Source organism: Lacerta agilis, chromosome Z (assembly GCF_009819535.1).
Source record: "Lacerta agilis isolate rLacAgi1 chromosome Z, rLacAgi1.pri, whole genome shotgun sequence".
Taxonomy (NCBI): Eukaryota; Metazoa; Chordata; class Lepidosauria; order Squamata; family Lacertidae; genus Lacerta; species Lacerta agilis.
The window spans coordinates 360,200-371,935 of NC_046331.1; the positions used below are offsets into that span (position 1 = coordinate 360,200).

The 11,736-nt window shown below is 49.2% G+C and overlaps 1 protein-coding gene across 1 annotated transcript; it reads left to right on the plus strand.

Annotated features, from left to right (window-relative positions):
• Window positions 1-249: 249 nt before the first annotated feature.
• NR6A1 (nuclear receptor subfamily 6 group A member 1) lies at window positions 250-11,375 on the plus strand. Its single transcript, XM_033138067.1, has 9 exons — window positions 250-304; window positions 1,489-1,719; window positions 4,213-4,268; window positions 5,614-5,771; window positions 6,890-7,120; window positions 8,318-8,572; window positions 9,489-9,610; window positions 9,958-10,110; window positions 11,272-11,375. Exons 1-9 carry the CDS (start codon window positions 265-267, stop codon window positions 11,358-11,360), a joined length of 1,335 nt encoding a protein of 444 aa, XP_032993958.1. The 5' UTR covers window positions 250-264; the 3' UTR covers window positions 11,361-11,375.
• Window positions 11,376-11,736: the final 361 nt, after the last annotated feature.

Consider the following 11,736-nt stretch of genomic DNA (forward strand, 5'->3'; position numbering starts at 1 on the left):
ATACCAAGAACAAACTGAGTTGGTCTCTTAAGGTGCTACTGGAAGGAGATTTTTTTATTTTTTATTTTGTTTTGCATGCACACGAAAGCTCATCCCAAGAACAAACTTAGTTGGTCTTAAGGAAATTTTTTATTTTGTTTTGACTATGGCAGACCAACGCGGCTACCTACCTGTAACTGGAATTATTATTATTATTATTGTTATTATTGGAACAGCATTTCCAACCCTGCCTCCCTTCTCTTCCCAGCTACGGATGTTGAACCGATGAACTCGCCTTCCTCCGTGCTCCCCTTGAACGCCGGCAGTGAGTACCTTTTTCCTCTCTTGCCCGGGAGAACCAGGGATTTCCACATATACACATACACGTATGTTTGTGTGTGTTTGTGAATATATATGTAATAAGAGTTAAAAGGGGTCCTTCTCCGGGATGGAGCCCGGACCTTCCGCCAGACCACAATTGGAAGCCCTGACCAGCTAGTAAAATGACACAGACCAGACTAGAATTGTAGTGAAAAGCAAGGCGGGCAGTTAAGCCTGATCTTGATTAAAGCAACAACAACAACAGACAACTCTGTAATATAACGGGATATATAGAAATACCGTAGGACGTGAAAGCGTTCATTCATGTACCGTATTTTTTGCTCCATAGGGCGCACCTCGTTTTTAGAGGAGGAAACAAGGAAAAAATATATTTTTTCTGGTTTTCCTCCTCAAAAAGCCTTGTTTTATTGAGGATCAGCTAAAAGTTTTGCAGTTTTTGTTGCAATGGGAAAGCCCTTTTTTTTGAGGATCAGCTAAAAGTTTTGCAGGGTTTTTTTGCAAAGGGAAAGCCCTGGTTTTTTGAGGATCAGCTAAATGTTTTGCAGGTTTTGTTGCAAAGGGAAAGCCCTGTTTTATTGAGGATCAGCTAAAAGTTTTGCAGTTTTTGTTGCAAAGGGAAAGCCCTGGTTTTTTGAGGATCAGCTAAAAGTTTTGCAGTTTTTGTTGCAAAGGGAAAGTCCTGTTTTATTGAGGATCAGCTAAAAGTTTTGCGGTTTTTGTTGCAAAGGGAAAGCCCTGTTTTTTTTGAGGATCAGCTAAAAGTTTTGCAGTTTTTTGTTGCAATGGGAAAAGCCCTGGTTTTTTTTGTGTTGGTTTTTTTGAGGATCAGCTAAAGGTTTTGCAGTTTTTGTTGCAAAGGGAAAGCCCTGTTTTTTTGAGGATCAGCTAATGGTTTTTCAGCTTTTTTGCAAAGGGGAAAAAGCAAAGCTCCTTTTGCAAAGGGGGGAAGCAAAGAGGGAAAGCCCCGTTTTTATGGGGTTCAACTCCCATTTCTGCAGCTTCTAAAGGAAAGGGAGCCTTTTCTACATTTTCGAGACAGATAATCTAATCAGCCAGTCCCATGTCGCTGGGGAAACAAACAACCTCCCTCTGCAGCACATTCAACAATGGAGGCCTCCCCCTTGCCCCCGCGTCTCACCCGCTGCCGTTTCCTCACCCTCTCCGCAGGCGAGCGGGCCGACCAGCGCACCTGCCTGATCTGCAGCGACCGTGCCACGGGCCTGCACTACGGCATCATCTCCTGCGAGGGCTGCAAGGGCTTCTTCAAGCGCAGCATCTGCAACAAGAGGGTCTACCGGTGCAGCCGCGACAAGAACTGCGTCATGTCCCGCAAGCAGCGCAACCGCTGCCAGTACTGCCGCCTGCTGAAGTGCCTGCAGATGGGGATGAACCGGAAAGGTACCCTCTCGGGCATTGTCGCGGGGGCCGGGCCGGGGTCGGAGGTAGCTCGGCGCACGTTCTCCGAGTTTCCCAATCGAGGAGGAAGTCAATCCCTCGCTGCCGGCCAACCTGAGGTCCCCGCAGTTGGAGAGATCTCTCAGCCCACATTCTCCCTTATCGAGGAGGAAATGTCCCTATTTTCAGGGGAGAAATGTCGGCAGGTATAGAACAGGATGTTCCTATTTTCAGGGGAGAAACGTCGACAGGTCTGCAATAGGATGTCCCTGTTTTCAGGGGAGAAATGTCGGCAGGTCTGCAATAGGATGTCCCTATTTTCAGGGGAGAAATGTCGGCAGGTCTGCAATAGGATGTCCCTATTTTCAGGGGAGAAATGTCGGCAGGTATAGAACAGGATGTCCCTATTTTCAGGGGAGAAATGTCGGCAGGTATAGAACAGGATGTCCCTATTTTCAGGGGAGAAATGTTGGCAGGTATGGAACAGGATGTCCCTATTTTCAGGGGAGAAATGTTGGCAGGTATGGAACAGGATGTCCCTATTTTCAGGGGAGAAATGTCGGCAGGTATGGAATAGGATGTTCCTCTTTTCAGGGGAGAAACGTCGGCAGGTATAGACCAGGATGTTCCTATTTTCAGGGGAGAAATGTCGGCAGGTCTGCAATAGGATGTCCCTGTTTTCAGGGGAGAAATGTCGGCAGGTATAGACCAGGATGTTCCTATTTTCAGGGGAGAAATGTCGGCAGGTCTGCAATAGGATGTTCCTCTTTTCAGGGGAGAAACGTCGGCAGGTATAGAACAGGATGTTCCTATTTTCAGGGGAGAAACATCGGCAGGTATAGAACAGGATGTCCCTATTTTCAGGGGAGAAACGTCGGCAGGTATGCAATGGGATGTCCCTATTTTCAGGGGAGAAATGTCGGCAGGTCTGCAATAGGATGTTCCTATTTTCAGGGGAGAAACGTCGGCAGGTATAGAACAGGATGTCCCTATTTTCAGGGGAGAAACGTCGGCAGGTATGCAATAGGATGTCCCTATTTTCAGAGGAGAAATGTCGGCAGGTATGGAACAGGATGTCCCTATTTTCAGGGGAGAAATGTCGGCAGGTATGCAATAGGATGTTCCTATTTTCAGGGGAGAAACGTCGGCAGGTATAGAACAGGATGTTCCTATTTTCAGGGGAGAAACGTCGGCAGGTATAGAACAGGATGTCCCTATTTTCAGGGGAGAAATGTTGGCAGGTATGGAACAGGATGTCCCTATTTTCAGGGGAGAAGTGTCGGCAGGTATGGAACAGGATGTCCCTATTTTCAGGGGAGAAACGTTGGCATGTATGGAATAGGATGTCCCTATTTTGGGGGGGAGAAACGTCGGCAGCTATAGAACAGGATGTTCCTATTTTCAGGGGAGAAACGTCGGCAGGTATAGAACAGGGTGTTCCTATTTTCAGGGGAGAAATGTCGGCAGGTCTGCAATAGGATGTCCTTATTTTCAGGGGAGAAATGTCGGCAGGTCTGCAATAGGATGTCCCTGTTTTCAGGGGAGAAATGTCGGCAGGTATAGAACAGGATGCCCCTATTTATGGATTATGCAGAAATGGCAAAATTAACAGGTGCAGTGGGAGACCAAGAGGGAAGAGAATTTATTAAGGAGTGGGGAACGCTTGTGGAATATTTGAAAAGTCACAGTATGCGACCAAGTGCATTGCTAGCCTCAGCCTCAAGCGAGCAGTTAAAAGTATTACCAAGATTAATTGTGGAATGATTTAAAAACGGATCAAAGTGGAAAATGCAATGTTAAAAACTTAAATTAAGATTTAAGTGAGGTAAGAAACCACAAAAGGGGGGGGAAGTCCAATATGTAAAGTGGAAAATGCAGTTTTTTTATTTAAAAAAATCATATTTATTAAAGATTTCTTAGTTTACAAAAACACATGCATGGTCTCTTTTTTTCAAGTTGTGTTTTCTACAGAGCAGTTTCATTTGTTGGGAAAATGCAGTGTTAAAAATTTGAATCCGATTTAAATCAGGCACCCCCAACCTGCGGCCCTCCAGATGTTTTGGCCTACAACTCCCATGATCCCTAGCTAACAGGACCAGTGGTCAGGGATGATGGGAATTGTAGTGCCAAAACATCTGGAGGGCCGAAGGTTGGGGATACCTGATTTAAATGGATAAGGAACCACAAAAGGGGGGAGGGAAAGCCTAATACGCATTTGCATTGGAAGCCCGTGACTGCAACGTGCGCCTTTTGTCCGTTTTTGGAAACTGAAAATAAATTTCTATTTATTTTTAATTGTAAAAAAAAAGTCAAAATGGCGCTCAGAGGCGCCGAAGGGAAAGGCCAACAAGCACAGGGCCCGTAATTCCCGGATTTCAGGTAATCCGGCCAACGGATCCTCGGGAGAGAAACCGGAGCAAAAGAACGGCGCCCGTAACTCTCGGGTTTCGGGGGATTCCCTAACCACCTGCTCTTGCTGCCTTCTTGTTTTTCAAGCGATCCGCGAAGATGGCATGCCCGGAGGCAGGAACAAGAGCATCGGACCTGTCCAGGTGAGCTGCCCGCCGAGGTGCCTGGGGCGCGAGCCGCAGAGGCAGGTGTCTCCCGGCCGTTGGTTTCTGCCGGAACTCTAGAGCAGGCACCCCCAACCTTCGGCCCTCCAGCCGTTTTGGGACTACAATTCCCATCATTCCCTGACCACTGGTCCCTTTAGCTAGGGATCATGGGAGTTGTAGGCCCAAACATCTGGAGGGCCGCAGGAGAGCACCAACCCTACCCTGGATTACACTTTCTCGCCGATCCACCTGCAAAACTCCAGGCAGTTCAGGCCCAGACCGAGGAAGGACGCCCCAAAGGCTCTCACTGGGCCGCGGCGTTTTTCCCGGGGGCGGGGGGTTGCCGCAGGAATGCGCAATGGCCACTTTGGGGAGGCTCCGGTCTCGCTCTCCGACAAGCCACGCCGCGGTTTCTCCGCAAGGCACGGCTGCAGATTCCGGGTCACGGGCGTCCCCGGAGAGCTGGCCCAGCTGCCTCCTTTATGCTGAGTTAAAGGGAGTCTGTGCTTTTGGGCGCAATCAGGGGAGGGAATTAATTTCTATGAAAGGGAGGTCATTTCCGTTCTGTGTTTTTATCCCCATGCTAGCGGGAAAGCGTTTATATCTATATAAAATCTCAAATATCTCTCATTCATATATAAATTTGCAGATAAGTGGCCCCCAATGCAGCCAGCTCCCGGCAGAAAAAACTCGTGCGGTTACCCTCAGGGACGTTGCAAGGCTGTTGCAGCAAAACAATATTTTTCCATGTATAAGACTTGGTTCCCTCCCCCAATAAAAAATAAAGTTCAAAATTTGAGAGTGTCATACACAGGGGCCATCACCCCCATTTTCTTAAATCGGAGCCCCTCAAATAAGGTTTCGTATTATACATGGGGGCGTCTTATAGACTGAAAAATACAGTGTGTGGGTGGGTGTATATATATACCGTATTTTCCGGCGTATAAGACGACTGGGCATATAAGACGACCCCCAACTTTCCCCGTTAAAATACAGAGTTTGAGATATACTCGACCGCAGATTCTCCACCCGGCGTATAAGACGACCCCCGACTTTGGAGAAGATTTTCCTGGATTAAAAAGTAGTCTTATACGCCAGTATATATGTAGAGAGAGAGTGTGTGTATGTTATTTGTAGATAAGTGGCAGGCAAAAACTCGGGATGTTGTTAAGGACGTTGCAAGGCAGTTGCGGCCAAGCAGCCGGAATAAAAACCCGCTGGAACCGACTGCCGAAAGAGCAGGAGGAGCCCACTCGACCCCGGGAGGCGGGCGGGCGGGCTTAACCGCCGTCCGGGTTGCGTGCACGTCCCTCCTCTCCTTCTCCCCCCCCTTCCCCCGCAGATCTCCGAGGAGGAGATTGAGAGGATCATGTCCGGACAGGAATTTGAAGGCGAGGCCAACATCTCGTGGAGCAACAACGGAGACAGCGACAACAGCTCCCCCGGCAACGGGGTGTCGGAGAGCAACCAGCCCTCGCCCGTCTCCACTCCGTCTTCATGGTGGGGGGGGGCAGGGGAATGGGGGTCGGGAGCCGGTTCTCGCATTCGGGCCCGGTCGATCCTACTGGGGCGGCATCTGCATGTTGATTATCAATAACATTTATTTAATTTATATATAAATAAAGTGGTGGGTTTTGGTGGGGGGGCTATTGGGTTGTTTTTGTTTTTATTAGGTATAGTGTGGTTTTATATCTTGATTTTATTCTGTGAACCACCCTGAGGTAAGTGGGTATAGGGCGGTATATAGATTAATTATTACTAATAATAATAATAAATAGAGAAACAAAGTGGTTTTTTCGGGGAGGGCTATTGGATTGTTTTTATTAGATATTTTGTGGTTTTATATCTTGATTTTATTCTGTGAACCGCCCTGAGATCTGTAGGTATAGGGCAGTATATAGATTAATTACTATTGCTAATAATAATAATAATAAAATAGATAAATAAAGTGGGGTTTTGGGGGCTATTGGGCTGTTTTTGTTTTTATTAGGTTTTTTGTGGTTTTATATCTTGATTTTATTCTGTGAACCGCCCTGAGATCTGTAGGTATAGGGCAGTATATAGATTAATTACTATTGCTAATAATAATAATAATAAAATAGATAAATAAAGTGAGGCTTTTGGGGGCTATTGGGCTGTTTTTGTTTTTATTAGGTATTTTGTGGTTTTATATCTTGATTTTATTCTGTGAACCGCGCTGAGATCCGCGGGTTTAGGGTGGTAGTAATTATGATGTTAATAATAATAATAATAGTGATGATGATGATGTGGGTTTTTAGGGGGGTTATTATATTTTGGCCAACGCCGAATATAAATGCCGTTTTATATTTGAATTTGTTTCGCGAATCGTATAGGGCAGTGATGGCCAAACGTGGCCCTTCAGCTGTTTTGGGGCTACAACTCCCATCAACCCTATCTAACAGGACCAGTGGTCAGGGATGATGGGAATGGCAGTCCCAAAACAGCTGGAGGGCCAATTTTGACCGCCACTTGCATAGGAAAATATATCGATTCAAGAAATCAATCCATCAAGGCATTCCATGGCGAGTCGTGGAAGCTTTGACACCCGCCTCCTCTTCCGCCTCCCCGCCTCTCAACCCCCGCCTTGCCTCTTCTAGCAGATCCGTCGAGCTGAACGGATTCACTGCACTCAGGGATCAATATATGGGGGCGCCGGTTCCGGCCCCCTACCAGTACCTCCCGCACCTTCTGAGCTGCCCGGCTCACTCGGCCCTGCTGCCCCCGCAACCCCGAAGCCTCGACCCGCAAGCCCACGGCCACCTCATCAGCCAGCTGGTCTCGGCCGAGGACCTGGACCCCCTCGGCACCCCGATGCTCATCGAAGACGGGTGAGTGGCGGCCCCTTTCTGCCCACAGAACGGAGCTGTGGGGAGACTCGGGGGTGGGGGGTCTGCTCTTCTCCAGCTCGGCCATATAAATGGGGGGGACTGCTTTCCAGCTCAGCTATATACCGTATTTTTTGCTCCATAAGACGCACTTTTTTCCCTCCTGAAAAATAAGGGGGAATATCTGTGCGTCTTAGGCAGCGAATGGTGGTCCCTGGAGCTGAATTGCCCAGGGGCCAAAAGAGGATCGTGTTTTTTATTTTACAAAGAGAAAAGGGGGTGTTGAAAGGACCCCGCTCAGCAGCTGATCAGCAAGAGATCGGGAGAGAGATAAGAGTCCCGGCTCCCTTTCAGCCCCGCCCTCCATTGTTGAATGTGCTGCAGAGGGAGGTTGTTTGTTTCCCCAGCGACATGGGACTGGCTGATTAGATTATCTGTCTGGAAACTGCAGAAAAGGCTCCCTTTCCTTCAGAAGCTGCAGAAATGGGAATTGAACCCCATAAAAACGGGGCATTTCCTCTTTGCTTTTCCCCCTTTGCAAAAGGAGCTTTGTTTTTCCCCCTTTGCAAAAAAAGCTGCAAAACTTAGCTGATCCTCAAAAAAACAGGGTTTTTCCCTTTGCAAAAAAAGCTGCAAAATCTTTAGCTGATCCTCAAAAAAACAGGGTTTTTCCCTTTGCTAAAAAAGCTGCAAAACTGTGAGCTGATCCTCAAAAAACAGGGTTTTTCCCTTTGCTAAAAAAGCTGCAAAACTTTTAGCTGATCCTCAAAAAAAAGGGCATTTCCCTTTGCAAAAAAAGCTGCAAAACTTTGAGCTGATCCTCAAAAAAACAGGGCTTTTCCCATTGCAAAAAAGCTGCAAAACTTTCAGCTGATCCTCAAAAAAACAGGGCTTTTCCCTTTGCAAAAAAGCTGCAAAACTTTGAGCTGATCCTCAAAAAACCAGGGCTTTTCCCTTTGCAAAAAAAGCTGCAAAACTTTGAGCTGATCCTAAAAAAAAAACAGGGCTTTTAGGAGAGGAAAACCAGGGGGAAAAAATTTCTTGTTTCCTCCCTATGGTCCAGTGCGCCTTATGGAGCGAAAAATACTGTAAATTGGAGGGGGGACTGCGAATGTAGCCACGATGTCAGCAGGCAGGCCCATAGCCGCCTCTCGGTTTGGCCCTCGCCCCTGAACCGTTCTCTCCCCCCCCCCCCCGCAGGTACAAAGTGACCCAGTCGGAGCTCTTTGCGCTGCTGTGCCGCCTGGCCGACGAGCTGCTCTTCCGCCAGATCTCCTGGGTGAAGAAGTTGCCCTTCTTTGGGGAGCTCTCCATCAAGGACTACACCTGCCTCCTCAGCTCCACCTGGCAGGAGCTGGTCCTCCTCTCCTCGCTCACCGTCTACGGCAAGCAGATCTTCGGCGACCTGGCCGACGTCACTGCAAAGTACTCCCCCTCCGACGACGAGCTGCACAGGTGAGGCCCGCTTGTTTCGCGTCCGGGGCCGTGCCGGGACGCGGCCCGGGAAAGTATCAAGACGGGGAAATTACACAGTGGAACCTCTTATAACAATTTGTTGTTTGTACCCCGCCCATCTGGCCGGGTCTCCCCAGCCACTCTGGACGGCTTCCATCAAATATTAAAAAACATTTAAAATACCACGGTTTAAAAACTTCCCTAAACGGGGCTGCCTTCAGGTATTTTCCCTTGTTTATTCCCTTGACGTCTAATGGGAGGGCGCCACCACCGAGAAGGCCCTCTGCCTGGTTCCCTGTAGCTTTGCTTCTCGTAATGAGGGAATGGCCAGAAGGCCCCCGGCGCTGGATCTCTGTGTCCGGGCAGATCTCTTGGACACCTGGGAGTTGTTTTTCTCTTGGACATCTGGTGGGAGGGCGCCACCACCGAGAAGGCCCTCTGCCTGGTCCCCTGTAGCTTTGCTTCTCGCAGTGAGGGAACCGACAGAAGGCCCTCGGCGCTGGATCTCGGTGTCCGGGCTGAACGATGGGGGTGGAGACGCTTCATAATCAGCTCCGGGTTGTGCGCAGGCGGCGATTGCCCGCCTCTGTGCATGTGCGAACGGCGATTCCCTGCACGGGCGCGAACGGTGGCAAACCTGCCGGTTGCTTCCGGGTTTGCTGCGGTTGCGACTTGGAACGGTAAGTAGAGCAAGGGTAGGCAACCTAGGATCCGGCCTAATCGCCTTCTCAGTCCTGCCTGCGGACGGTCTGGGAATCGCCAGTTTTTTTACACGAGTAGAACGTGTGTTTTTATTAAGACCTTATTTAATACCGTCCTACACACGGAGGTCTCCGGGCGGTTTGGGAACGGGATCTGGGATAGCTCCCGGAGGGCTCGCCTGACGCCAGTCTCCCTGCCCGCCTCCCCTCTGCAGGTTCAGCGAAGAAGGGATGGAGGTGATGGAACGGCTTATCTACCTCTACCGCAAGTTCAGCCAGCTCAAGGTCAGCAAGGAGGAGTACGCCTGCATGAAAGCCATCAACTTCCTCAACCAAGGTGAGCGGCGGGGGCAGTGTGGTGTAGTGGTTAAGAGCGGCGGACTCGTAATCTGGTGAACCGGGTTCGCGTCCCTTAAGCCAGTGTGGTGTAGTGGTTAAGAGCGGTGGACTCGTAATCTGGTGAACTGGGTTTGCGTCTCCGCTCTTCCACACGCAGCTGCTGGGTGACGTTGGGCTAGCCCCACTTCTCTGAAGTCTCTCAGCCCCACTCCCCTCGCAGAGACCTTTGTTGTGGGGGAGGAAGGAAAAGGAGAATGTGAGCCGCTTGGAGACTCCTTCGGGGAGCGATAAAGCCGGATATCAAATCCAAACCCCTCTTCTTCTTCTTCTCCTTCTTCTGCTCAGATATCCGAGGCCTGACAAACACCTCCCAGCTGGAGCAGCTGAACAAGCGGTGTTGGTACGTCTGCCAAGATTTCATGGAGTTCAAGTACCCCCATCAGCCGAACCGCTTCCCCGATCTGATGATGTGTTTGCCGGAGATCCGATACATTGCAGGTGAGACTCTCCAAGGCCGTTCTGGTTCCACTGCCTCGCGCGTTGCAGGTGAGACTGTCTCCATGGTCATAAATCTTGGAAGGAGGTGAAACTTGAAAAATTAGAATATCCTGGAAAAGTCTATTTATGTACAGGCGAAACTCGAAAAATTAGAATGCCGTGGAAAGGTTCATTTCTTTCAGTAATTCAACTTAAAAGGTGAAACTAATAGATGCAAAGCCCTGTTTTTCTGAGGATCAGCTAAAAGTTTTGCAGCTTTTTTGCAAAGGGAAAAGCCCTGTTTTTTTGAGGATCAGCTAAAAGTTTCGCAGCTTTTTTGCAAAGGGAAAAGCCCTGTTTTTTTGAGGATCAGCTAAAAGTTTTGCAGCTTTTTTGGCAAAGGGAGAAAAGCAAAGCTCCTTTTGCAAAGGGGAAAAAGCAAAGAGGAGAACCCCATTTTTTATGGGGTTCAACTCACATTTCTGCAGCTTCTGAAGGAAAGGGAGCCATTTCTACAGTTTCCAGACAGATAATCTAATCAGCCTGTCCCATGTCGCTGGGGAAACAAACAACCTCCCTCTGCAGCACATTCAACAATGGAAAGGGAGCTGGGACTCTTATCTCTCTTGCTGATCAGCTGCTGAGCGGGGTCCTTTCAACACCCCCTTTTCTCTTTGTAAAATAAAAAGCACAATCCTGTTTTGGCCCCTGGGCAATTCAGCTCCAGGGACCACCATGCGCTCCATAAGACGCATAGATATTTCCCCTTACTTTTCAGGAGGAAAAAAGTGCATCTTATGGAGCGAAAAATACGGTAGGTTTTCAATGTATGGTCTCGGCGGCCACTCCCAGTCGCCGCATTCTGGATTACCGTATATACCGGCGTATAAGACGACCCCAACTTTTCCAGTTAAAATACAGAGTTTGAGATATACTCGGCCACAGATTTTCCACCCGGCGTATAAGACGACCCCCAACTTTTGAGATGATTTTTCCTGGATTAAAAAGTAGTCTTATATGCCAGAATATACCGTAGTTGCAGTTTCTGGATCACCTTCCTAGGTAGCCCCACGTTGAGCGCATGGCAGTAGTCCAAGCGGGAGAGAACCAGAGCGTCCGGCGAGACGGTGCCGGGTGCCTAAGACGGGGCACCTAACTGAGCTTGCGTTCTTCTCTCGGCAGGGAAAATGGTCGGCGTCCCCCTGGAGCAGCTGCCCCTCCTCTTCAAGGCCGTTCTGCACTCCTGCAAGTCCAGCGCCGGCAAAGAGTGAGCCGCGGTTGGAGGGACGCGCCAGCCGACGGAACCGCTGCAGCCGGGCAATGGGTAGCCCGGCTGCCGCCGCAGGAATACTTGTGGGGTTCTCTCGTTTCTCCCTCCTCCTCTTGACTCTCTCCCTATGATATTTATTTCACGACAAAGTTGAATGTATGATCTTCAACCCCGCACACGCGCCGTTCCGTCCGAATGCGGCCCTCCTCTCCCGGTTTACAGAATGTGAAGATGTTTGTTAACAGTGTTTTGTTTTTTTTAGGCTTAGACTTCTTTATTTTTTAATTTTTTAACCAAGCCGGGGCCGGCGACTTCAGACTACCTCAAGGAGAGGGCGCCGCGCTCCTCTCAACCTGCGCTCCTCTCCCGACCTGCGC

Excerpts from the sequence above, each read along its gene's own strand:
- NR6A1 (XM_033138067.1), top strand. The coding sequence starts at position 265 with ATGAACTCGCCTTCCTCCGTGCTCCCCTTGAACGCCGGCA. Across the intron at positions 5,772-6,889 it reads GTCTCCACTCCGTCTTCATG|CAGATCCGTCGAGCTGAACG; the intron begins GTGGGGGGGGGC and ends TGCCTCTTCTAG. Across the intron at positions 10,111-11,271 it reads GGAGATCCGATACATTGCAG|GGAAAATGGTCGGCGTCCCC; the intron begins GTGAGACTCTCC and ends TTCTCTCGGCAG.